This window comes from Panthera leo, chromosome A2 (assembly GCF_018350215.1).
Source record: "Panthera leo isolate Ple1 chromosome A2, P.leo_Ple1_pat1.1, whole genome shotgun sequence".
Taxonomy (NCBI): Eukaryota; Metazoa; Chordata; class Mammalia; order Carnivora; family Felidae; genus Panthera; species Panthera leo.
Window position 1 is genome coordinate 162,619,992 of NC_056680.1, and position 27,013 is coordinate 162,647,004.

Genomic DNA, 27,013 nt, shown 5'->3' on the forward strand with positions numbered 1-27,013 from the left:
GCGTTCAGAGTCACAAGTGACACAGACGGTTGTTCTTGGTCCCGAGGCCGCTTCTGAACACAGTTTGGAAAGCTGGACCGTCAGCTACCAGTCCACCTATCTCCACTGTAACTTTTGGGCACGCGCTTTTGCTTCCAACTAGGAAATCTACTAGACTCCTTGATGACACATCTCTTATCCCTGTCACTACTTGAATTAGGAAATACGGTGATAAGGTTTCAGTTTCACAGGGCTGAACACGCATGTGATGCCTCACTTCTTCACATTTTCCCAAGAAGTGGCTACGAGCGACTCACCTGCTTCAGGTGCGTAAAGGTGTCGGTGGCAGAGGACAAGGCGCGTTTCTCCTCTTCGTCCTTCCGCCTTTTCTTCGAGCGCGGTGCGGCCTTCTCCCCCACCCTCTGAGTCCGTTTGCTTCGCGGTTTCTTGGTCTCACTTCCTCCATCCGTTTTTGGCAAGGGGTTGCTGCCACATCCAAAACCACCTTGCATCTGAGCCCCCAGAGTTTGCTGACGTGATTGGAAAGGTTAAGAGGTAAGTACAACATTCACGTGTTCGACTGAGCAGTTCATGCCAACCCGGTTCCACCCTAGGACACACCCTCCTCCTCACAGGTGCACTAAAAGTTGAGCAAAGGCAGTGGCATCAGATGGTCTGTTTTCTGAGATGCCATCCCCGTTTTCAAACGTTATTCTCAAGTATGGCCACTGGCGAGCCACAAAGCTTGAAGAAAAGGCGGGATGCTTAAGGGTGGCTCCTTTCCCTTGCGGAGCCAGCATCCCTCCTCGGCCGGACCCCACGGGTGCCGGCGCCGCCCGGGGCTCCCCGTCCCTGCTCTCTGGCAGCTCTGGGGCAAGGCGCGCTCTTAGCCACACAGTTGTGCTGGCCTCTGCGGGGTGGGCTGAGACTTATTTTGGGTTCCCCTTAGGGATGGGGGAAACACAAGGTCTGCAGAAACCACGGACAAGCTCCAGAGCCTGTGCGCCCGGGCTGAGACGAACGGCTGGCCTCAGATCAGTAAAAACAAACAACGCTGGTCATCCAAATCAGCTCCCGATCGTTAATGCGACTGACTAGTGACTACCACATGCTTACAGCCAGTGAAAAAGGACCTGTATGATAGCAAATAAACCTTTTTTCTTCTTTTGTCTTTACTTAATGGCTAAGAAGTGAGAATAAACCAGTTCTTGAAGAGGCTTTTATATACCTAAAAATACCTAAAAAACTGTGGGGATTTTTTTAGGGGCCATTATTTCTAAACTTCATAGCTATACTTTGCTATATAGGCAACTACAGTTGCTAGACTTTTCACGCACTCTGCACAGAATCTTCGCGGGTTTGAAAATTCTAGTTTCCAGATTTACTCCGAATGGCTTAGAGCATGCGTGGCAACGTTTTTCTGCAAAGAGCCAACCAGTAAACATTTCAGGCTCCGCAGTCCATGTAGTGCCTGCTGTAGTCAGTCAACTTTCTGCCTGGGCACTCCAGAGCAGCCACAGAACGCTCCGAAATGAACAAGCATGGCTGTGTTCCAATAAAACGTTTTAAATTCATGGAAACTGAACTTAAATTTCGTATAATGGTCACCTGTTGTGAAACAGTTCTCTTCTTTAGATTTTTATTTTCAACCACTTGAAAATGGAAACATCACTCTATGCTCAAAAAAGAGAGGGTAAAAGGTCTAAGCAGACTCAGACTACCCATCCCAGGGGGAGATCAATGGTTCTCAAAGAGTAGTTCCCAGAGCAGGAAAAGGAGGGCCAGCTGGGGCTGGTTAGAGATGCAGATTCCCCGGTCCCACCACAGACCCACTGCACCAGGAACTCTGGGACTGAGGTCCAGCACCCTGTGTTCCAACAAGCTCTTTAGGGGATGCTGATATAGTCAAGGTTCAAGAACCACAGGCCTAGAATTGGGTCTCTCCATATCCATATGCGTAGGAATCAAGTGGGATCTTATTTAAAAACATATTCTGATTGGGAAGTCTGTGCTGGAGAGTAAGAAGTGGCATCGCTCACAAGGGCAATGCTACTGGTCCCCAGGGCTGCACTCTGAGCAGCAAGGACCTAAGAATTTCTTACTGGCTCTTAAGACATTAATAACATAGTTGCTTATTAAGTGTGGATTGGTCACGCACTTTAAGTGCTTTGCAGACATTATCTCTAAGCCTCACAATTACCCTTAGAAGCAGGTATTACTACATTTCAAAGAAAACTTCTAATTATAGGAGAGCACAAAAGATTAAAAATCATCCAAACGTCTGCCTGAGATAAAAAGTTAGTATTTTAACATATCTGTGTTCAACCTTTTACCTATGGCTACACACATTGTGTTAAAAACACAATGGACACACATTCTTTTATTTTAGTGGCTTGACATGTTGTTTCCCATGACATTAAGTATTCTTATATAGCATAAATTTTAATGTCCGCAAAAAACCCCCACAAAAATCTCATTCAGGTATAGCTTTATAGATACTATTTAAGGGGCACTTGGGTGACTTAGCTGGTTGAGCATCTGACTTCGGCTCAGGTCATGAACTCGTCGTCTTGAGTTCAAGCCCCACATCGGGCTCTGTGCTGACAGTTCAGAGCCTACAGCCTGCTTTGGATTCTGTGCCTCCCTCTTTCTGTCCCTCCCCCGCTGTTCTCTCTCTCTCTCTCTCTCTCTCTCTCTCTCTCTCTCACAAAACTAAACATGAAAAAAATTAACAAAAAAAGAAATAATTATTTAAATTTATTTTCTTTCTCTTAAATTCTTTCTTTTTTTTTCTCTATTAGTAGAGACAGGACATTAGCTATTCAGGTGGTTACATCTTTGCATATTTTAGCATTTTATCTTCCTTATCCCAGGTTCTTAAATATGGAATTGGCAGGTCAAAGATATGCACCTTTTACTACCAGCACAGTGTGTTTTATCTCCATTAATCCCCTGCTAACCCTACAAAGTAGGGAACAGTATTATTCCTCCTGTGTCCAGGTGACGAAACCACGGTACAGAAGGGCTGAACCCCCCTAGACCACACTCCTGCTAAGTGATGACACGTGATCTTCATGCCGGCTGAAGAGCAACCTCGTACACTCTCCAGGAAGGCTCCAGGGCTGAAGAGCAACCAGGAGGCTGCTCTTCTCCCAACCGCAATTTATGTGTGAAGGAACAGACAGCATGGAGGGAGAGCGGGTCTATCCAACTACTGCCACGACAACTTTGCCTTCTGTGGGACTACAAAGGAGATGGATTTCATCGTTTGTAAGATGGGGATAGTAAGTTTTCCTGCCACGTGACTAAATGTTATCTCCAGGCAGGCGCTCAGCACAGGCTACCTACCTGGGATACGGTAAGGCATCATCAGCCCCGATAATAAGGCACCTCTACCCCCTGCCACCCTCCCAAATGGATAGGAAACCGTGTGACACAGACCAAGCATTTATACACACAGGACTGATCTCATTCCTTTTTCTATCCTAACATCCTCTATGGTTTTTAAACATAGAATCATCAGTATTAGGACTTAGCTTCAATTCAATCCACTAAGTACTTACTATGCGCTAAATACTGAGAACCTAAAGGTGATCAAGATACACCCTATGCCCTCCAAGAAGTTATTTAAGTGGTAGTATAGAGACTACTGTGTGAGCACATGGTCACTGACACATATTTGAGAATGGCTGAACTGAGAAAGGTCTGGAGAAGATGATTCTAGTATCCAGTTTTAAAAGAAAAGTAGACCCTGACCAGATATAAAAAAAGACAAGAGAGAAGTAGGCAGAAACAGGAGCATATGACCATACAGGGAAGCATGAAGTCAGCAAGACCTTTCGGGGACTCTGCAAGTAGCTCAGGGCTCCTAGGGGCACAGGACGCAGCAGAGAAAGTGGCTACACACTGGGCATATTTGATTGGGGACAAACAGGACTGGAAAAATATTACCAGTCACATTTACAAAAATTACCTGAATCTATCAGGCCAACACTCAATCTCAACAAAATTGTCAGATAAGAGAAAACACAAAGCCAACACTTGCAAAAAGAATGGCTTCATTAACAACCTTAAAATTGAAAATCTAAACTAAATATACCACTTCACCCCATTCAATTAAAAAATGAAAACTGTAAAATCCCAACTGAGAAACACTGTAGGGAAAGCTTTATGAATACACCAGTAATGGCAATGCAGCTTCTGAAAGATAAGGAAGCAAGAGCATTCGAAGCTGACCAACTCTTAGGACCCAGAAGCCCCCATTTGGGAAAGAGCTCAAGCAAGTTCACTGAAATGCAAGGGATGGAATCCTGCAAAAGGTACATTCACAAAGAACCTACACACACACACACACACACACACACGGAAACTCAACGTTTTGTAGCTTGGAAAGGGCAGAATTTTGATACGTGGGAAACTATAAAGATAAAATATCTCTGTGGAAGATTCCATTCGTGTGACATCAAGTATTAATACACTGCAACACAATGGATACCCAATCTGAGTTACCCCTGAGGGCTCCCAAGGGTATTGACAGGGGTGCAGGAGCGATCTTCTGTATTTCAAAGAGGTTAACAGAAACTGCATACCTATTTGCAGTAAAGACATTGACATCCACTTTTTGCTTTAGTTCGAAACTCAATGTGGCACTGATCAGACACATGTTACATATGAAGTGCATTAGTACAGGTCTTTGATATTAAAAAAAAAAAAAAAAAAAAGGAAATTATTACTTAATATAGGTTATGGGTGTGAGTCAAAACTTGGGCTCCATAGAGGTAGAAACAACAAAACTGAAATTTGTCCTCTTAGAGAAGAAAGTTGCAGAACCACGTTGGAATTAATATAGTGGTTGGCACCAATGTGTTGTGACTGTGATTTAAAACGAGAGGGGAAAACGCAAGCTGGAATTTTCATGGAGCACACTTACCAATCCTTCGACTGGGTTCTGCCTCTCAACCACTGTGTTATCCTTCGTACACGCATCTTCTGAACAAAAGCTGCCTTCAGGTTTTTGACTCAAAAGGGAAGATGACTTTTTATTTTTCAGCAGATGCTTCAGAAGCTCGTTGCCTGAATCTCCTTTGGCAGCAGGGGCCCCAGCAGGATGGGGAGGGCTCTGCCCTGAGGAGACAGGACCAGCCCCGGCTTTCTCCTCGACCTTATTTCTGGCTCGTTCCTCCAGGTCAGGCCCGTCTTGGCCGGGGCACTGCTGGGGCTCGGTGGTCTCCAGTGTCACCTCTTCTGTGGAGGCAGGGGTTTCCACGGAGTGCTTTTCCGCCTCCGACTCCGCGAAAGCGGGTTGGTTTGGAGCTCCCTGAGCTAACTCACTCTGGGGCAGCCTGCTTTCTAACTCTGCGCACAGCTGGCCGGCGGCCGTGTTGGGAGTCGACGGGCAGACGGGTTCCACCAACTCGGGTTCTCCTTGCTGAGGAAGCTCGCCGGGTGTGTTCACGGTGGGTGTGGAGGTAGTTTCTGAGATACTCGGGGTGGGGGGAGCAGTTATATCTGAGTGGGGAGTGGATGGTGCCTTGGTGGATTCCACATCATCGTCTTTCTTCTTCTTTCTTGTTCTTTTCTTTTTCCCCTTTTCTTCTGGGATTATGTCAGAATACAATTGAATAAGCGACTGGGTCGACCCTGGGTGACTTTGTCCGTGGGCTGCGGCAGGGTCTTGGCCACACGGGAGACTGCCACTAGCTACTGCGGGCGCCGCGGGTAAAGCAGGTGCAAAAGGAGGCCTCGCTGGGGACTGCTGGAAGCTGGCCCCAGAAAGACCTCCGTGTACCTGCTTAACAGAATGGAAGCCGGGGCTTCCGCCAGGAACTGACGGCGAGTCCGGAACGAACGAGGGAGGCCCTATCTGCCTTCGCTCATTGGTTTGCATGAACGTTGGGGTGGGAGGGGAATTAAGAGATCCCTGTTGGATGCTCTGCCCCATCTGCTGTTGGTGTTGCGGAGACTGCTGAAGGGGCCGCGGAGGCTGGGTAAAGTCACAAGGCAGGTCGGAGCTGTAGAACGGAAGCTGGGACCGCATGGGGCCATGCGGCGGCACCCCCACCCCCTGCTGCAGAGCCCGTTGTCTGTCTACCTCTTGCATGAGCTGGATTCGCTGTCTTTCCTGCTGTTCTCGTAAACGTTCTTTCCGCTCTCGTTCCTGGAAACTCTCACTGAAGGGGTTGTTGTCGTCAAATTCCACCCGTGGGGGCGGTCCACTCTGGGGATTTGCACTGGACACCGTCCCTGGCGCCGGCGTGCAAGTTCTTATTGGTAACTGGGCAACTGGAGGCTGGATCCTGGCAGGATTGAGGGGGAGGTGGGCAGGAGCACTGGCAGGCTGCCACGCCGGCAAACCGGGCATTCTCGCAGGGCTGGTGTGACCAGAAATCACCGCGTGCTGCTGGTGCTGCAGCTGCTGAGGCACCATGGGGAAGCTGGGCTGGCTCATGGCAGCTGGGGGGGCACCCGGAACCAGGGGCGGCTGGGGCGGGACCCCTGGCATCACGGGAGGCGGCGCCATGGCGCACTGCTGCTGCTGCTGCTGCTGCTTGATCCGATAATCTTCTATCAACTCGGCATGCTCCTTCTGCTGTTTGCGGATCTGGAATGATAAAGCGAGGCTTACTCGTTTTTTCCACAGGTATCAAACCAAAGCGCTGGCTGATGATTATGGTGGGGGTTATACATAAGGCAGCTGGATCTTACAGAGGCAAAAATCGCAAAAAATTAGACTGATCAGCACCAAGGACGGCCAATCTTTTTAACAACACGATTTTCCTAAAGTCACCTGTGAAACTTCGTCAGATAGGATAGGATGTCCCCAAAGCAAATTCAAAATATGTTTCTGGAAAAACATATTTTAAAACTCTTACTATGAGAGTCATAAACTATCTGAGCCACACATCAAAAGGTAAGATACAAGTCTTATAAGGTACATTAATCCACAAGGTTGGAATGACCAAGATTTAACTGAAGCTGTAACCATTTAAATAAGATTTCATTTCTGAAGTGCATCAAATCACACAGGTGGGAAGACACCGTGAAATGTGTGAAATAACGGCAGGTGCACCACACCCACCCTCCCCTCCAGGTTAAAAAAGACCGGGTGGGTAAAACCCTTTGAATTTAAGGAATAACATATTTCTAAAAAATATCCAAAACGTTGAGGGAATACTTTGAATGGTCCCTAACAGGCTCCTGATATGACGACTGGCTTGTGTCAGTGAACTCATTCCAAGACCCCTGTGCCCTGATGTGCCAGATGCTACAGACCATTTTCAGTTAAAGATGTAACCCAGGCCCCGAGGTGCACCTTGCTCAGGAAGGGCAGGCAGTGATGCCAGGGGCTACACGTGTCCTCTGGAACCACCCAATTTTAGATGCATATTCCACTAGTACACCGAGCCCAGTTGTTCTAAATGTTTTCAACTTATTGTCTTCGGTTTCCCAGACAGACTAGCACGTTCTCTGCACATAAGGGTTTTGGTGGGTCTCCAGGGCCCGTAGAGCTATCATTTTCTTCTCTCCTGACCAACGACTGGCTAGAACTGGGGAAGTACCACGGGCCGGGGGGGGGGGGGGGGGGGGGGGGCAGCAGTACATGGAACGTACCTAGGGCATTAGCTGGAATACAGAAAGGAGGTCATCTGTGCCTTTCCCATGACATTTTAAAATACTCTTCAACACATTATCCTCAATCGCTGATCTTAACGAGATTACACTGGACTGCTGGCAACTCTACAGTAACAGATGACGTGTCTCATTTCCCAAGTACAGTATTAGCTTCTCAATAGGATTTGGCCATGGATATGCAAAAGCTAGGCCCTCATCATAAGGAATTTATAGGAAGACACCAGAAGGCAATGAAAGTGCTAAAAATACTTTGTAAGAAACACCTATCGTTGTAAGAATTTCACTTGCAATAAACACGGACCCACAGAGTAAATTTTGAGAGAACTCCCCTCCCGCTCTAGAACTGTCCTAATTTTAAACAATACGGATTATGTTACAATCACCATACTGTTGGCACATTCTTGTGGTAGCTAAAGCTTGGAGACGAGACATCTGGGCCCCAAATCCCTAACCCAATAATCAGCTAGGAGCCAACATGTCACCTACCTCTGTGACGACTCACCAGACTTTTCCCGTGTAAAACGGTGACAATACTAGCTTCCTCAAAAAGTTGTAGACAAGGTTAAAGAAGACAACGTATGTGAATGTGTTTACCGGACTGTTCACTACACTGACAGCGCTCTGATTTTTATTGTCAGTCTACTCTTTCTCCTATTAACATCTGGATTACTTTTCAATTTTATTAAAAAAAATTAAATTGATAAAAGTAAAACTGACTTTTCTGGTGTACAATCCTATGAACTTTATCGCACGCAGAGATTATTGTAGCCATCGCCACCATCAAGATACAGAAGAGTTCTGTCACCCTAGAAGATGCCCTCATGCCTCCCCTTTGTCGTCAAACTCTCCTTCCCCCACCCTTAAGCCCTGGCACCCCCTAAACTGTCGTCCATCCTGTAATTTTGTCATTTCCAGAGTGTTATGTAAATGGAATCTGGACATAATCTCCCTGGATTAGCTTCTTTCACTCAGCACAAGGCTCTTGAGATCCATCCAGGTTCTTCTATATCAAGTTTGTTCTTCTTTACTGCTGTGTAATATTCCAGTGTATGGACATACCACATTTTGTCCAACTGTTCATCACTACAGGATACTTGAGTGTTCTCAGTTTTTAGTGACTATTAACACAGCTGCTATTAGTATTTGTATATAGGTTTTTACGTAAACCTAAGTTTTTAATTCACTTGGGTAATTACTAGCAGTGGGCTCTTAACCCATTTTGAACGCTACTGTTTTACTTTAAATAAAAATTTTAAATTTTTATTTCTTTTTAAGCATAATTGTTATTTCAGTATGAACATTTTGTGAAACATCTGGTTTACAATGGAAGGTAACAGCAAAACGGTTTCGTTTCTGAGGAATGAGTCTTTCATTTACACGAGATGTACCGACGTACTTTAAGACCAAGATATGGAGAAGAAACAAGAAAAACATCCCATGAAAGAGAACCACAAGAATGCTTCAAACTACCTGTTCTAGCTGTTTCTGAACCATGCTCTGCTGTTCCGTAACATGCTTGAGTTGTTCCGCATCCTCTTCTGGAAATTCCCGCCCTGCTTTCTTTGCGGTACGTTGTTTCGCGGAAAGGGCCTTCTTAGACTTTCTGTGCGCGCCAATTTGTTCTTCAAGGTATTTCTGCTGCATCTGAAGAAGCTGTTGGGTCTCCTGAAGCCATTCTTCATACTGTTTACGTTGTGAATCATCTAAAGAAAAAATGAAAAATTCGTCTGTGTTAATTTTCTAAAGAATCCAACAATATGAAAGTTACACAGATCCATTTTGTAAGGAAATGCAGTTTCACCATGACCGTGTAATAGGTGGTATGAAAACATAATACTAAGTATTAGACCATAATATAACTATTAAATAGGAGACTTTAGAAAAATATTTATTCGAGGAAACCAAAGAATGCAGGTTTTAGGACACGTGTTAATCTCATACTTAGAAATACTGTAACTCCAATCTTTAAAAAGCACAAGACTTTTATCTAACGAAATACTTCTTGCTATTGAAGTACGAAATTCTCTAACCCACATACCAAACTGTCTGTCAAGTTATATATGTTTGCTGCATTAACTCAACTTCACAGAATGTTAAATATTTGTGGGTTTTTTTAAAGACATTTTTTTAAATGTTCCAAAGAAACAAAGTTAGGTATGTATTATTAAGGTCCAGAGCATGGATTAGGTATCATTTCCCATGCTAATTTTCATAAGTTTATAAGGTTTTTCCTATTTCTTAACAGTGAAAAAATACCCTAAACTTTAGGGAAGGGAGCCTGACCTCTTTTAGATGGGACCGACATGAAGCCTACGTTTTATAAAGGAAATCCGTAAGTTAAAAACCACTGGTAACTTTTATGAATTTTGTAGTCTATACTTCTATAAATAAGCAAAGGTATAGAATAATTATCAACCAAATAAACTCTTTTCTACTTTTATGACTGTCATAAATATCTCCCCAAATAGTTAACTCTCTTCATTTTGTATTCCTTCTTTATTCTTTAAGGGCACTTTACGTTACTGATGCCAAATCCCAAAAACACAAAAAAAGTCATCTTATGGTACTAAGATTCAAAATATACCTTTTTGACTCACTATAAGACAAAGAAATGAATAAATACAATTCCAAGAAGGACATTAGCCGAAAAATTACATCAATGATAACAGAATATTGTCATACAGTAAGAATCCAACCAAAGCCAATGGGCACAATAAAGCCAGAAAAAGCCAGTTGGTTATAGTAGTTTACTTGATTTTAATGCAAATATGTATTCAAATTATAATTATGATTAATGCAGGGGTAATTTCAAAAGGTCAGACTTTGGGTTTGTTCCTAAACCCAGAAGTTCCAGTACACGTACGAACTTGGTATCTAGTCTACTAAATTTGAAGGGCATTTTTCAAGAACAGGCTTTTTCACAAGATTTCAGAAGTTCTGCTTCTGGTAGAATGAGACCTACCGCAAGGAAAGCCTTTCTGGTTTCTGGAACCAGGAGAGCAGAGGTGAGCAAAATGAAAAATAATGGTGAAAAAAAAGTTAGCTAAACAGTCTGAAGATTTCAGAAAGGTTCAGTTTGGGGAGAACTTTAAATACTATCCTGAACCACCTTGGGACCCCTGAAGATAACTAGAAAGGGTTCCACGGCATCTTGCAACCTTGACCTTCACACCATGCTGCTAACCCAACTTTTTTCTAAGCATATTCCCTTTGTTGTTCCCATTTAGTGTCCTTGTCACTTAGGGAGACAGTCATGAGAACGAGAAGTGGTTTAATTCTACAGATTGTAAAGTGCCCGATCTATATACAAAAACAACAACATTATTGAAGAGAATGGGGAAGATGGTTTTTCTGTATTAAAATACTTATCTCTAGCTATAATTCTTCATGCACAGAGAAAAAAAGCAACGAAAATACATGCCTTCAGGAAAAGATGCCTAATAGGGCAGTGATGTTTCATTAAAGATGAGGGCACTTAGACTTAAAATAACACACCTATACTAATTCCATTTTTTTTTTTTTTTTTTAAGAAAACACAAAAATAGCGCAAACAAGCAATCCCCAGAGAACACATAACTTATTAGATTTATACTTACTGACAAAGCCTGGACCAAAATTTGGAGGATTAGGCCTAGAAATCTGATGTGTTATACTGCCATCCTAAAATAAGTAAAATTTACAAATAGGTTTATTCCACATTTCAGTTAAAGGGGGAAAAACTTAAAAAAAAAAAAAAGATATAGAAAAAGAAAAAGAAAGAAAAAGAAATGGAAGGGGGGGAAAACCCCTTTAGTTTCCTAAGACATCTCTAAAGCTTCAATCTTTATAAAAATTGAATAAATTTTGTGGGGACAACCTAATTTCTGAAAATTTAGAACTATCTCTGAACTATTTTCTAGATTTTAGTTGAAAAACAATTATGCTTGAGGTAAGGGATTATTCATCAGAAATATAATACTAGGGCACATGAAATATTGTTAGTATTTAGCTAGAGATCCACATAAAATTCCACTTTTTGATGAAATCTACCCAGTTTTTTCTGCAATTAAGACATAAATTCAGGTTCCAGATTTACTCAATTCCACTCTGTAACACAAAGTTATTTACAAACAAAAACCACTGTCTCTAACATGCACAAATAATAAAACAAATATACACTAGTTAAAAACATTAGTCTTATTTTCTAATTAAATGCCTTATTTCTTCCAGGGAGACTGAATAGTTATTAACCTAACGATTCCTTGGCAACAATCTGACAAATAAGATTACTCTGAGAAAAACATTTACTCAGTTGTTACAAGTGGTGCTGGACATGAGCTGCAGACAAGGTCACAACTGTCAGTGTTACCAGCAGCCAGAAAACTTCATGAATCCGTGTCATACTGCAAAGCAGGTGGTGAAACATCTGACCGATCCGAAAACTGGGGTTCAAGAACTCGCCCAAGATGTACCGTACATTCACAGCGGAACTGAGAGTTTTAACTCCGCTATGAAGACTATGCTTTTTCCACTGTATCACATGGTGCCTCTCTCTTCTTCAATAATGAAGAGAATGTATTATCGGCATAGTAAATCTAAAGTACAAATGTCACGGCAAAAAAGAACATTTCAAAAGACATGTATAGTAGGTAGCTTTTCCCTTTCTTTTCCCCCCTAGGCAGATACTTGAATAACTATCAGTGAAGAAAACACTTCATTTCGTGATGAACAGCTCTACTCCTCTGGACATTGCTTGACACTAAACATTTAAATATGACAGTTAAACCTGATTATTACGAATGTAAAGTATCTTAAAAAAACTACATTATCCCAAGGAATAAACAGAATATGACTATCTATAGCTAAGTAGAAGGATTATAATCATTATTTTTCTACTTTATAGCAGTTTTACATTTTAAATGTCATGGATGAATTCCAAAACGTAGGACGTGAAAACGGTTTTTTTTGTGGAGTTCAAAGTAAACAAAAGCAAGACCCCAAACCCTACGCATTTGGTTTCCCTCCAAATGACATCCTAACTCTTAACTATATAGGTCCTTTTCAGAAACTGTCGATTTTTTAACCTCAACTGGTCTCTGCCTGAAAAAGTAACAAAACGTCTTTAGTGCTGCTGAGCCAGTAATATATTCTGGCAGTGTTTTACGGTTTCTACTACTTTCTAAAAGTGGCCTGACTTAGAGAGTCGGGTTCGGTAAGAAACACAGGGAAACGCGGCGGCTACGGGCACTGGTCGCGAGCGGCAGTACCTGGGCCATCGCCTGCGGGAGGAGACTCTGGCCTTCGCTGGTTTGCGCCCCGGTCACCGACTGGCCCATAAAGGGGAACCTGTGGAAACGAAGTACTGAGTGTCAACATGATGAGCGTTTAGGTCGAAAATCATTTTGCTTCTTATCTGTTTTGAAAACTGCTTTTAAGCGCGTAACCATGTTTTCTTCCAGGGAGAAAGCGCAACGGCGTCAGAAACACGTGCGAAAGCCCCACTCAATCGTCACCGTGCGGTCGTGAGGTGGGGACGCTTTCTGCTCCCACTTCACTCACGGTGAGAGGAAGACGCGGAGATCACGTAACCTCTACCACAACCACCAAGAGGCTGCGGAAAGATGCCAGCTGCCAACCGGGCTGCTCCTGGGGTCTCGCTATTACAGGCCTCACTGTGCCTTAAAATAAAATTAATTCACGTCTTCCGGATAAAAAATGTAGCGAAGGCACTTCTGACATAAATTCTTAGAAAATTATTTCTTGTTCCGATCATTGCCCGGAGGGGGACAATGCACACAATAGGTGACGGCGATTAAGAGGTACAATCTTCTAGTTATAAAATAAGGAAGGAAGGAAGGAGGTGGAATGTAATGCAGAGGGAATACAGTCAGTAACACTGTGACACTGTCCAGGGGCAGATGGTAACTAGGCTTTCCGTGGTAACCATCTCATAATATAAATATCAAATCACTACGTTGTACACCTAAGACTCATATGATACTGTTGGTCCATAATTATTCTGCAATAAAAAAAAAATCCATAGCCTATTTTGTATTCCAAACTAAAAGATGTCTCTCAATTTTAAAGCAAATCAAAATTTGTCATTGACCAAGAACAAGTCTTGTAAGGCTAAAACTGTTGGGCAAAATGTGACTTATGCTAATTAGAGCTATAAAAACTTCACAGAAACATTACCGCTTTAATGAAAACACTTCCTCGAGAGTTACCAAATGCTTTAATACAGCCAGCATAATTTGATAATAATATCAAATATTGTACATCAGTACTTACGTACCATTGCAATTTAGAACGTATGCTTTTTAAGTTTTTTACTCAGGTTTTTGATTTATCTGTCACCTCCCTGCCCCCATTACAGTCCTGATCTGGAATGATCTCTGGATCCAAATAATCACTCACTGTCCGTGTGCCTCAGTCAACAGCACTCTGGTTGACGGAGGGACTACCCTCAGCCCCTCTTCAAAGCACTCAGAACAAGAGCAAACAACACTCGAAATCCTAACTGTGTCTCTCACTGGGAGAGGGACCCATGCTGAGAGATCACTGGTCTAATTCTGAGGCTCCTTTTTTTTTTTTTAAACTTGAGGTCTCTGTTTTACATTAAGAGCTAAATGAAATTTAGCATTTCCTTCCATTTTGATACAGGCAGCAAACTGTACTTTTTAGCACTACCGTGACTTTGTCACCAACCGAACTCACTTTATATTCATAATCAAAGTTGCTGTGCACACCTCATTGGTCATTTATGTTCATCATTACATACTTGAAAATTATGGTAGTTATCAGATCTGTTGCTAAACTTACTAATGCATTAAGAAGCATATAAACCATAATTTTAAATTGAAGTAACTATATTTCAAATATAATTGATTTCCTTGTAATACTACGTTTTTGATTCTGCATAGAAAACATCAAGAAAGAATTCAAAGGCTTCACTGGAATGTCAAAAATGGTCGTAACAAAAAGTTAAAAACCTCTGTAACAGAGAAATTGTGGTAACAGATGCTGTGCAATAATGAAAATCATTAGAACTACTATTCTCCTTTGACCTCAACAATGTGTCGTGACCATATCTAAAGTATCTCAACAATGGAAAAAGAACTATACCTTTAAGGATTCCCAATTTACCTGAAACAACATGTTGATCTTAAATTCATGCAGATTTTATATTCAACTCCATAATCACCCATAATCCTTTTTATTAAAAAAAGTCCTTCACCGTGGTAATTAGGCTAAACTGAGGCTCCATGCCTACTCTGTTGACAGGTTCTCAACCGCAACACACAGAAGAGTAAGCCACGGTGTTCACTAAAAAAGACACACCAGCACCCTCCTCAGATATTCTGATTCAGGAAACCCACAGGTGAGTAAATGAACCTACGCTTTTTAAAAAAAACTACCACAGGGGCACCTGGGTGGCTCAGTCGGTTAAGCGTCCGACTTCAGCTCAGGTCACGATCTCGCGGTCCGTGGGTTCGAGCCCCGCGTCGGGCTCTGGGATGACGGTTCGGAGCCTGGAGCCTGCTTCTGATTCTGTGTCTCCCTCTCTCTCTGCCCCTCCCCCATTCATGCTCTCTCTGTGTGTCTCTGTCTCAAAAATAAATAAACGTTAAAAAAAATAAATAAAAAAAAAAAAACAACTACCACATAATTCTGATAGTAGTCCATAATCAAAACTTAAGAAAGACTGCTCAATGGTTATTTAATCCACCTTGGGGAGCATAAACACACCAATTTCAGAAATCCAGAGTCTAACAACTCTTACGGTCTTCTTTAATGCAGAATTGCCATTTTTCTGGTAGCAGTGAAAAGACTAATTCTCTAACCACTAACTTTCAACTGTCCCCTTGACATTTTTTTTCTGACTCAAATTCAGTTTGGGGACGTTTTATTTTAGAAACAAATTCACCGTTGCCTTAACCACTCAGGATCTTTTCTGAAATGTCCCACATTTTTCTCTGCATTGTTCGTTGGATGGAATACAAAATAGTCACAGACTTAAGTAAACTATCTTCTTTTCTCAACAGAACAGCTTTCTCTCTATCGTCTTGTGTATCTTCTCATCTTCATCAATTTAGGTTGAAAGACTCTCTGTCCGAAGCAGCTTTTAGTTAGATTAACTACAGGTACTTGAAAGAACACACTCCTAAATCCACCAGCTTTCCTGATTAAGTCAACCTTCCAACCATCCTCTGATGTTTTATTACGTCTACCATAAAACTAATGGAAATTAAATCCTTACATTTGTATAGCATTTTACACTCGATCACACCCAGCTGACCTTACAACCAATGTAAGTATCTAGTGTTCATTCCCGGGATATATAAGTTTTTTTAGTTACTACATGCTTTTTCTAGGAACTAGTAATAATTCACGTACTTCTTGAAGCACAATAGAAATGAGAAACATCTTCACCTACCTGTTCATAACCATGGGTGGCATGCCCATATTGTTTTGTGCCATTACTTTATTTATGCCTTTCAGGGCCACCATTTTGGCTTTCATTATAGGGTCTGTAATTGCATCAAAATCTAAAGAAGAAATATTTCAAAGTTACTTATTTCATAGTACTTGGTTCAAGTAACACTAAGAGATAAAGTAACTATCACAAACATCATGTCATCTATAGACTCATAATCCTCATAATAATCACTATTACAGCTTTTCGTACCAGGTGAGGAATTATGAAATGCTAATAACCTTATCCTGAATTTAATCTCATCTCAGCAATCCATAATTGGATAATGCTCCAATACGTGAGTCGCGCAAAAATCAGAACAAGAAGCCTGCCACATTTAAGGGAGACGATGGCAATCATCTAAAGCAATGCAACTCCTTTTCATCCAAACTTCTGCCAGGCTAAACAGAACGGCTTCCTTAGTAATGCAGCATCATGAACAAGAAGCTGCGGTTATTTCCAATACTAAGAATGCCACCAAACTGGTTATCACTTTGAAAAGTAAAACATGTCTGTTTCTTGAGGGTGCAGCTTGGCAATAAGGACAGACCTACTGAAAAGAAGACTTCTTTGCATGTAAATGAAAACTGGATCCCCTCCCAATAGGACAAGATGGGTAAGGACTATAGGACAGAACGTCAATCTTACTGTTTAGAACAAAGCGTTCCTTTGACACGTGTGCCTCGATTACAAATTCTTACTATTGGACGCACTCGGATGTTTTACGGGCTTTGGCTGTTTTCAAACTCATAAGGTATTGGAAATAAGTTAAAGAACTTTATGTGACCAAACTTTGCCAAGCACTTGTCGTACACCAAGGACAGTGGTAAGTCTATTTCTATCGTAATTTCTTGAAATTCATCTTTCAGTGACTCAGAATACATGGGAAGCAAGAAGATGCCTGCCACTTCTGTTAAACCGTACCGTAAGAAAGAGAAGCGAGGTCTGAAACCCAGAGCTTTGAATCTCTTGATTCCTGGGAGGAACCTAACACTCTTTAACTGCTTTCATCTTAAAGCGGAAGGAGGAACAAACACAGGACTCTCGCTGCTCTGGTCCACGTGTCATTTTAACACCGAAATCCCGGAAGCTTACCGCATGCCACCCTGACGCCCACAGCCATGACTACAAAAGCCAAGGGCATTCCTACCGATGTTAGGGAAAAACGGCTCTGCCCGCTGGCGAATCATAGCTTGCATCTGTCTTTGCTGCTGCTGCTCCTGCCTCTCTTGATCCAGAAGGTCCTGCAGAAGCAGAGGCTGTTCCTCCAGAAGGAGGGGCCTCTCTCTACTCTGCTGGGCTAACGTGGGAGGGATCATCAGCTGCTGGGGTCCAGACTGGCTCGTCAGAGGCACAGTTTGATTTGCAGGTTTTCCGGTCCCAAAACCGTGATTAACTGGTGACTGGCCTTGAATGAATCCTGGATTTACCTGCACGCCCTGAGGAAAAGTATGGTTTACCCTAGAGACTGCTGGCACGTTAGAATTCATGGTACTATCCAACATGTGCCCGGGCGGTGTCATTAAAGGAGGCGGCAAAGTTGACACGTGACCGGATGGTGAGGCTGGCAGCGTGGGTGGCGGGGACCCCAGGGGCCTGACGTCTGAGTTATCAGATTTTTCATTAGCAAGCAAACTCGAGAGAACCGGAGTTGACGCGGTTATGCCGCAAGAGTTTATCACGTCTTCCGCAGGCAGCTGCGTGGAGCCGCGGACACCTGGGGTGGAGCCAGTGGCTTCTCGGGGGGGTCTCTTCTCCAGTAGATCCGTGTCGCAGGGCTGCGGGACAGCCTTTTCTCCGTCACTGACATCTGTGTGGGCTGAAGCCTGTGAGCTGGGGGTGCCGACGTGGTCTTTACTCTCATTGCTTTTCTCACTTTCACATCTGCCTTCCCCTTTAGAATCCGGAGACAGGACTTCTGTTTTTATCTCACTGGTACCAGTGGATTTTTTCCACGGAGGTTTATCAGAAGGAACCACAGTCTTGTCTTCCTGCTCCTTCATTTTTGGCTCAACAGACCCACACTGATTATCTATCTTATCATCGATGGGAACATTAAGGTCTAGTTCCTCATTAAACATGCTTTTCTTATCTCCTAGGTCAAGTTCTGGATCCGTGTACGCAATGATATCAAATTCTCCTGACCTTAAGAGGTCATCCAGGTTGGGGTCATTAGTTTCCAAATTACCTAAAGTGTCCAATTCATCTCCCTTGCCGTCCTCTGTGTCTAGATTTAAATTTTCGAGATCTTCATCATCCAAGTCTTTGACTTCCACTCCCTCGAGGTCTTTAACATCTAGTTCCTTTACAGATGGGTCATCAGTATCGAGTTTTTCTTCAAGACCATCAGAAGACTGGGTGGTTATCTGTAAATTATCGGATGCTGTTTCAGCTGGTGTAGATGTTGACAAAGAGGCCTCTGGGAATTCACCACCTAAGGGATGACTCAGGGACCTCATGACCATAGAAGATGAATGGGCGGGATGGCTTTGGTCTTGCTGCGATGGTGGCACTTGTTCCAAATTTGGATGCAAAGGTAGCTGGGTTGGCAGACCTTGAGAAGGTCGTCTCAAGGGCTCTGCGTGTCTAGGGCCTGGAAAGTCTGGCCGGGGAATGAAGTTTCCATGCCTTGGATGAGAAGGTGCCTCTAGAACACTGCCGGGAGGAGCAGTGAAGGGCAGCCGCGGCCTTCCATCGGGCGCCCTGTGCCTCAGTTCAATAAAAGCTTGACCCAGTATGTTATGCTGCTGAACCGGCAGACTCTGTGGTGGAAAATGCTGAGGGAGGCCAACTGGGTTATTCATTTGCGAGTTATTTAAAGGCCTCGGCATGTCTACAGACATCGATCTTCTCAGCTGTGGAGGAGCTCCAGACCCCTGTATTTGCTGAGGAGGTGCAAGGAAGCGTTCCTGACTTGACAGGGTACCATGACTACCTCCTGGAAATCCAAATCTTTAAAAAAAAAAAAAAAAAAAAAGAATTAGAAGAAGTAGAAGAAGTAAATTGTTATTATTAAGTATCATGTTGAATTTACAGTTGGGTTAAAAAGGAAAAACTCTAGATTAAAATCAAATGCAAAATTAATGATACCCAATATAACGACTTAGCAAAACAAAACTGGCACCGTTAGAAAGCACTTATAAAGTATCTATGTGCAAGTAATTCTTGCTAAATACCCTATAACGTACACCATCTCTGAGCTCTAAAGGCATATGATCTAAGACAACATAACCTGCTGCCAAGCAGATGGAATCAATTGTTTAGAAAGAAGCTTAATACTATTGCAGTGGAGTAAGAGTCTTCTCCTTTTTCTGTATTTATGGAGGCTGCAAGGAGCAGGCTGACCGGGGGGATGCTTGAAGGCGGCTTACAGGCCTTCTGTCCTTGAGAAGACAAAGGCACAGGTATGATGACTGGATAGACTGATCTATGTGCTTGAGAGGAACGACTACAGAGGCATTAAGAGATAAACAATGACAGGTACAATGTGTAAAAATTTAGTAGATGAATAAATTGTAGGACTATTTTTTTTTAACATTTATTTTTGAAGGAGAGAGGACAGAGCGTAAACAGGGGAGGGGCAGAGAGACAGAGAGAAAGAGGGAGGGAGGGAGGGAGGGAGGGAGGGAGGGAGGGAGGGAGGGAGGGAGGGAGACACAGAAACCGAAGCAGGCTCCAGGCTCTGAGCTGTCAGCACAGAGCCCGATGCAGGGCTCGAACTTGCAAACTGTGAGATCATGACCTGAGCCGAAGCTGGACGCTCAACCGACTGAGCTGCCTGGGCATCCTAGGACTATTTTTATCATTTACACTGTAGCTCACTCTAGAAAGAACTAAAGGTAAATTATAAGTAAATATAAAGCAAAGCAACAGGTATAACTGAGAAAGAAAAAAGGAACGTAAGGATAAGACTGTAACATGGCGGTAGGTATTAGACTAAAAACCACATGTGACAAAACTAACAGCACATCCTCAGGAACACTCTATTTTAACATGTTTGGCTCCAACCTTTCTACCAGCCACTTCAAACAAACAAACAAACAAACAAACAAAACCACTAGTTTTACAACTCTCTCTCACCGAGAAAAGTTCCTAAAGGAAAACATCCCATCAATTTGGAAATCGCCACAATTATTTACAACGGAAGTTAGAAGGGAAAATTCGGGGACAGGACAATACTCACTCATCACATCACAGGAGGCTTTCACAGAATGTGGTAGTGACATCTTAGAGGTCTGACTGGTGTGATAAACTACATCACTCCGGCCGTAACGTAACCCTAATTCAGCCAATGCTTAATAACCAAGGGAATGTTTCTAGAGTCTGTAGAGTTCTCAGAGGTTACGAAAAGAAAAATCCATGACCTCCCATTAGTGGAAAATAACACTGATTATACCTCAAAGGAAATCGCAAAGTGAAAAGGAGCAACAACCTCTTAAGAGTAACTTCATTTGTCTATTTCCATCTAGTAATTCAAAGCTGGCATGAAAATGAAAGCATTACCTAAATCCGTGAGGTCGCATCCCCATACCAGTAACATCAGGAGGATAGGGTCCGCGTGGATCTTTTGGGAAAACTGCGTATCTAGGTCCCAGAGGAGGGACAACAGGAGATCTGATGCTCCCGGGATAGGGGGGCGGAGCCCTAGCAAAAGCCTGGCTGATGCTGTCCGGCTGCCAGTGCTGCAGGGGCGCTGGAAGAGGCCCCGCTACTGCATCCTGGGACCCTTTCTCCTGCCGACCTGCCATCTTCTTCTGCTGTTGCTGCTGGAGAATGATTTCACGTAACTTCTGCCGCTGGATGGAAAGAAACGAAGATCCCTGGGATTTCTGATAATGAACGAATGGCTTAAGTCTTAATACTTCCAAAACGTGACTGCGAAAGATGCTTAAAATATCTCAACGTTCAAAGTATTGGATAAAACACGAGTCATACTTAACTACTCAACAGATTATAAAAACAAAGTAATAATTTGGGTACTTTTTTTTCCTTGCCACACAAGTATCACAAAATTGAAAGCTTTCACATTTAAGAGTCATGAAGATCAAAAATTCAAATTTTTGAACAAATTCATGACAACCAAACATCAGATGCAGAATAAATCAAATTCAATTGTATTATAATTTTACCAATTTCATTTTTCTTCTTTGCAGAACAAATTCCACAGAATAAGAAGATAAACTTTAACATCTGTGTAGAAATTACTCAGCTTGATGAAATGCCTAGGTTTCCACAATGACACACTTAAAACATCTATGAAGATACAACGTGTTTTTACCTGTCTCAATTTCTCTGTATCTGCTTGTGACATGTTTACGGTACTCTGTGTCTCAGTGACCCCGGAAGTTGGTACAGGTCCAGGAAGGTGGGAGACGCTGGAAAATTGTTGGCTCTGAGAACTCATTGGAGAGTTTGAAGGCGCACTGAAGCTCCCCTCTGATCCAGGCCTTGACTGACCAACATCATGGGCAACTTGACTTGTTCCAAAAGAGTCAGACTGAGTTCTTGGAGTCATTGGAGGCTGATCATACGCATCCCGAGTAGCAGACGGGGAAACTCGGCTGAAAGTTTCTGAAAGACTAGGTCCAGGTGGCCTAGGACTTGGGGAACATGTATCAGGTGGCCTTATCAACGGACCAGATAAAGCTGCTCCTCGATTTTGTGCTGCTTGCAGGAAAGGATCCTGATTTGGCATGAGGACCGGTCTTGTCATTGAGGACCTAGGAAAACCCTCTGAAATCCTTGGCCTTGGTGCTGCTGGTGGCTGAGAGTAAGGTCTTGGTGTTCCAGGGGGATGCGCATAGGGGTCCGAATGCCTCTGGTTAGCGGCCGGCGGCACAAACAAGTCTGCTTGTGTAGGCGGCCTTGGGGTTGGTGGCTGCTGACTGTAGGGGTCAATCGTGGTGGGCCGGGGAGTTCCAGGAGGTTGAGAGTAGGGGTCTGGGTTGGAGCGAGATGTTCCCGAGGGTTGGGGGTAAGCATCTACAACAGGGCGTGGAGTCCCCGGGGGCTGGGAATACGGGTCCTGAGATGTCGGCCTTGACATGGTTCCAGGCTGGGAAAAAGCCCTTGAGGAATGGGCCAAAGACTCATTTGTTGCCGGATGTGGGGTCAGGGGAGGCTGGCTGTATGGGCCACTTGACTGGCTGTGAGAAAAGTTATCTCCAGGTCTCGGTGCGAACGCAGGCCTCTCGTAAGGGTCCACAGACAGTCGCCTTGGTGCCTGCGACACCGGCCCATAGGGATCCTGGGAAGGTGGAGGGGGCTGCATCGGAGCCTTAAAGGGCCCAGGGCCACTGTCGGGAGGTGCGGGTGTCAGCAAGGGCCGTGCGTACGGGTCAGGAATCCGCTGTCTCTGAAACACATCTGCCCTGGGAGACGGTTTGCTGAAGTGATCGCTGGTGCCAGCTGCTAGAGGGCCTTTTGCAGTCTGCTCGGCAACCACCGGAGACCGGGGGAGGCCCGAGGGCTTGGGAAACTGGTCGGTCATCGTAGGTCTGGGCGTGTCTGGAGGCTTTGCATAGGGGTCACCATTTGCCGTGGAGGAAGCACAGAAGTCTCTGACTGGGGACGGCCTATTTGCCGTGGCCTCACTCACCGGAGCAGGCCTGGGGACTGGGGGCAGAGGAGCACAGTTTTCCACCAGGGCAGTGGAATTTCTTCTGGAAAACCCGTGGCCCCCAGGAGGTGGTCTCGGAGTCCCCACCATTTTTGCATAAGGATCCACTGGGGAGGGTGGCCGGGAGTGAGCGGACCCAGCTGAAAACACCTGTGGTGAGGGGGGCTGACAGGTCTGAGGCTGTGACAGACTCTCCTGGACGGGGGGGCCTCGAGCCGGGGCTGCAGCCGGGGGAGGAGCCTGCGGTTTCACGAACACGTCGTCTGACGACGCGGACGAGGGGGCGCTGGGGAGCTGCTTCGGAAACAGGTCCTTATGGAACGCCTGCGCAGGAGACGCGTTCCCGTTGCCAGGCTGGGGGGTCAGGGGGCTCTGTATGCCGCTGCTCGGCGTGTCCGAGCCGGACGGGGCCACGGGGGGCTGCGCGCCAAACTGCTGCTGCTGCTGCTGCTGCTCGTTCTTCACCTGTTCGAGCTTCTGCGTGGCTTCGATTTTGGCTTGCTGCTTGCTCTTCTGGCGCATTTGCTGTGAGACAGGAAAGAAGAGGCACTCGCGTGGTTAAGGAAGAACGTGACTGTCACGGGAGGAAAAAAGCCACGGGAAATTAGTCTGTCGGAGGTCACCAGTTGCCAGACTGCGCCCGTATCAGATTATAAACTCCGGAAGAGCAGAGGTGATTATAAACTCCACCACAGAGCACTGTGGCTATGCCCCAGGCAATATGCTATTTGCAACATTTTAATGAGCTTCCCCAGTCGCCTGAAATACAGTTTGCTGAGAAAGGTGGGTATTTTCGCAATGTCTATTTATTTACTTTTGAGAAAGAGACAGAGGAAGAGAAAGCAAGAGAGGGGCAGAGAGACAGGGAGACAGAGAATCCCAAGCAGGCTCCGCACGATCACAGGGCAGAGCCCGGCACGGGGCTCGAGCCCACGAACCGTGAGGTTGTGACCTGAGCCGAAATCCAGAGTCGGATGTTTAACCGACCGAGCCACCCAGACGCCCCAAAGGTAAGTCAACTTTTAACCACGTTTTCATACTCTGGTAAGAACTATCTTCTGAAATAATGACATGAATTACTTACTGTCCTCTCGAAAAACAAAAATACAATCTAAAAGCAAATTATTTTAAAAAAGCACATACCTGTCTAAATTTCCATTCCTGTTCATGTTCCGATTCTCTTTGCTTTAACGGATCTTTAAAAAGGTCCGAATCAATGCGAGAGCCAGGATCGATGCTGTCTTGCTGTTGCTGCCTCTTCAGGGGATCATTTGACATCTGTACTTTATTAATGCGTAAAGCGGCCCTGTTATCTCTGGCTTTTTGCTTTGAGAAAAGGAGAAGAAAGTTATCTCCCAGCAGACGTTAACATGTTTCGAGAAATAAAACTATGATGAACTTTCTAAGAAAAAGTTGGGTTAAACGGTTGAAGGGAATTGAAGTAGAACCCTTCAGAGCTTCTGGACTCTTGTGCCCAGAAAGCATCCGGACGCTACCCCACCCTCTCCCGTTTTTAACGCATGTCGCCTCCACGGAGGACATCTCTCTATCTGAGCCAGGCTGGAGAACCCAGAGGTAATCTACCATTTTCAACCCTTATCTTCACAGACCCTTCAAAAACGGAAACATCAGCATCCCTCTTAATTTAGAGAAAAGGAAAGCATCAAGTCAATCCTCCAAATCTAAACTCTGGAATCTGGAGCTTAGCATTGGAGAACACAACCGAGGAACACTAAAACTACCCTATCACCTTAGTATAATCAAGCTAAAACACAAAGCATTGTCAACACATCAGAAAACGTTTCTGCTTTACCCAATTGTTATCACTGACAACAGGTACCCTGAAGATCAAGTTGGAAGGTAATGGGATATATTTTTTAAAATAATAATGTCCACTTAATATGCTTTACAATGGAAGCAAGGATTTGGATCCAGCTGACAAGCTTAATTCGGCTCTTTGGGAGAAAACAATTCACCACCTGAACTGTGGACCTTATAAAATATCCTAACAATCCCTTGCAAAGTTCATGTTTCAAAAGCTCCTTAAAGGTGTCTAGATATGTCTCTTTCAAGATACAGTCTTTACTAAACCTAACACAAAGAGAGATTATTGTGGGAGACACTGAGGCACACTGATGCAGCCTCAAACAGTAGTACTCTTTCAAAGAGATAAAAGAATTTTAAAGTGAAATGAATTAAATAAACATGCTCCTAAAATAACCGATTTCAATCTTCAATATCCTGGTTCTACCAACTAGCTTATGAGAAAACTCCACATCCTATCTCAAGACATAATAGGAAATCACTATAAAAACAAAGCTGTGTATTAGTTGTGCAAGTATTAATATGTGTTTTCTGCAACAGAAAATCTTTATTAACCTACGACAACAAAAGTAAGGTCTGGGTATTGTGTTTAACAACAGGACACATGGGAGGTTTGGTAAATACCACGTAAGGCGCTCTTTCCTGCGAGCTCGCTTTTCTCCACAGCTTGGCAATCTGCTTCACTCTCGTCGTCCAGTCTGCAACAGAAAAGCATGGTCCACACGTTTATGGAGCTGCGGTCAGGACGCATCGCCACGTGGTGTGGACAGTTCAACTTATTCTGGCTGTGTGTTCATGAGTGAGTAATTCTTTGTACAGCACAAAGTTCCAGGCATGCAGTAGGCCAAATGAGGATTTGCTGAATGTAGTGTGGCCTTATTAAGAATCTCACTTGTAGACTGGGGGAGTTTTTAAATTGAAGGGGCTAACCAGCTGAGAAAATGTTAAGCCAAACATAATAACTTCTCTCAAACATGTAAGATGCTTCAAGAACCAAAGCTAAAAGTTTCGTAAAACATCAGTCCTCCAGAGAAGTCTCTCAATCGGACCAAAAGGAGGTAATCGTAATTATACATAAGCACCTCACCAGCGTTCGTGCACAACACACACATGCAAAACCAATCATTCCGAGCCATTGCTATGAAACTTAGTGTTGGGACAGTAAGCGAAAGGAAAGATGGGTGAAATCGACAGTGGTAAAAGTAGAAACGATGTTTTTAAAAAGCTTCAAAACCCAAAGAAAATGGAAATCAAGTGACATGTCAACAGCCTTAGCATGGTATTTCATGAGGTTCTAGAATCACACAGTAAAACTATTAAAGCACTGAAGAGAATTACTTAAAAAAAACCATAGCTCTGATCTAAGGATAATTTTTCATTGACACAAAGCAACTCAACAGAACCAGATATGCTCATCTATCAACAGCAAATCAAAGTGTGACCAACAGTACTTGAAAAAGAGTAGGTATATTCCTTTAACAGACAACCCTGCACTGAGCCACTGATTTCTGTCGTTGTTGCATAAGGTAGCGTTTATTTCTATCAAGATGTTTCTAGACATCTATGGAATCTTCTCACTGTACACAGTCATACAAGATGAAAACTGGTGTTGATACGTGGACTTCCTACCACAGTCACCAATGGAAACCACCGGCAGGCAAGGCAGCATGACCTACTCAGGGCGGCGGGTAACACAGAGAGCCACACTAGGTGTGAATTACCAGGGAATTCCTCCTTCAGGCTGGGGAAATTGATGTTTGTGTAGAGAACAGGTGCTACTGTTGCCATTTCACCCAGAGCCTCCTCCTTCTCCCATTTCAGCGTGCTTCTCTGGGCATTTGACATTGTATCGTTCTCTCCCTCCACCGTGGGAGCGGATGACGTCCAAGAGCTGTTAGGATCACTTGCCATCGGATGAAATGCTGGATTTTTATCCCTGGCAGATAATAAATAACTTTACTTTGTAAATATAAAATTACCTTCTAAAGACTGTGGGCAAGCACAAGTTCATTAAACCCTCTTGTTACAAAAGAGCTACAATGTTAGATCATCTGCAGCAAAGATCCTGATATACGGAACGTACGCTTAGTGCACAAGAACTTAAAACAGACTAGCATTTATACAACAAAAATTAATGTTATTTAAGCTTCCATGGAAAATGAAGGCTTCCAATACCTGGTATCAGTGTAAGGGGATTGTGCTACAGTAGAGAAAGTTCCCAATCCACTTCCAGGAGGCAAAGAATTATGTGGGAGGTGAGGATTGGGTCCAATAAGGCCATTCATGAGTGGCATCCGCGAAAACACATCTTCAAAGAAGAAAACACCACTTCAGTTTGCATATTACTCATAAATGATTTTAAAGAGCAGCTTATTTATAAACAACATGTCTAAAGAAAAACTTCTAGCACTATTTAAAAGTAGGATATCTGTTTCAATATTAAACTAAAATATTGCGTAAAGAATGACTTTCGGTTGTATTTTGCAGTATGGTCCCTGTACTTC

At 43.7% G+C, this 27,013-nt stretch overlaps 1 protein-coding gene across 23 annotated transcripts in view; it reads right to left on the reverse strand.

Moving 5' to 3' along the window:
- The window catches only part of KMT2C (lysine methyltransferase 2C), a 283,726-nt gene that overhangs the window by 21,431 nt on the left and 235,282 nt on the right, over positions 1-27,013 (reverse strand). For 22 of the 23 annotated variants that reach the window (XM_042927176.1, XM_042927161.1, XM_042927160.1 and 19 more), the window contains 13 exons: positions 26,685-26,817; positions 26,231-26,445; positions 25,134-25,207; positions 23,829-24,011; positions 21,345-23,210; positions 20,570-20,862; positions 17,217-19,018; positions 16,028-16,139; positions 12,858-12,936; positions 11,208-11,271; positions 9,082-9,314; positions 4,910-6,580; positions 297-509 (listed from right to left, as the gene is read on the reverse strand). In XM_042927176.1, coding sequence (XP_042783110.1) covers positions 297-509; positions 4,910-6,580; positions 9,082-9,314; positions 11,208-11,271; positions 12,858-12,936; positions 16,028-16,139; positions 17,217-19,018; positions 20,570-20,862; positions 21,345-23,210; positions 23,829-24,011; positions 25,134-25,207; positions 26,231-26,445; positions 26,685-26,817 — 6,938 coding nt within the window. The remainder of the gene's footprint in view (positions 1-296; positions 510-4,909; positions 6,581-9,081; positions 9,315-11,207; positions 11,272-12,857; positions 12,937-16,027; positions 16,140-17,216; positions 19,019-20,569; positions 20,863-21,344; positions 23,211-23,828; positions 24,012-25,133; positions 25,208-26,230; positions 26,446-26,684; positions 26,818-27,013) is intronic. The other variant, XM_042927175.1, reaches the window with a different exon arrangement.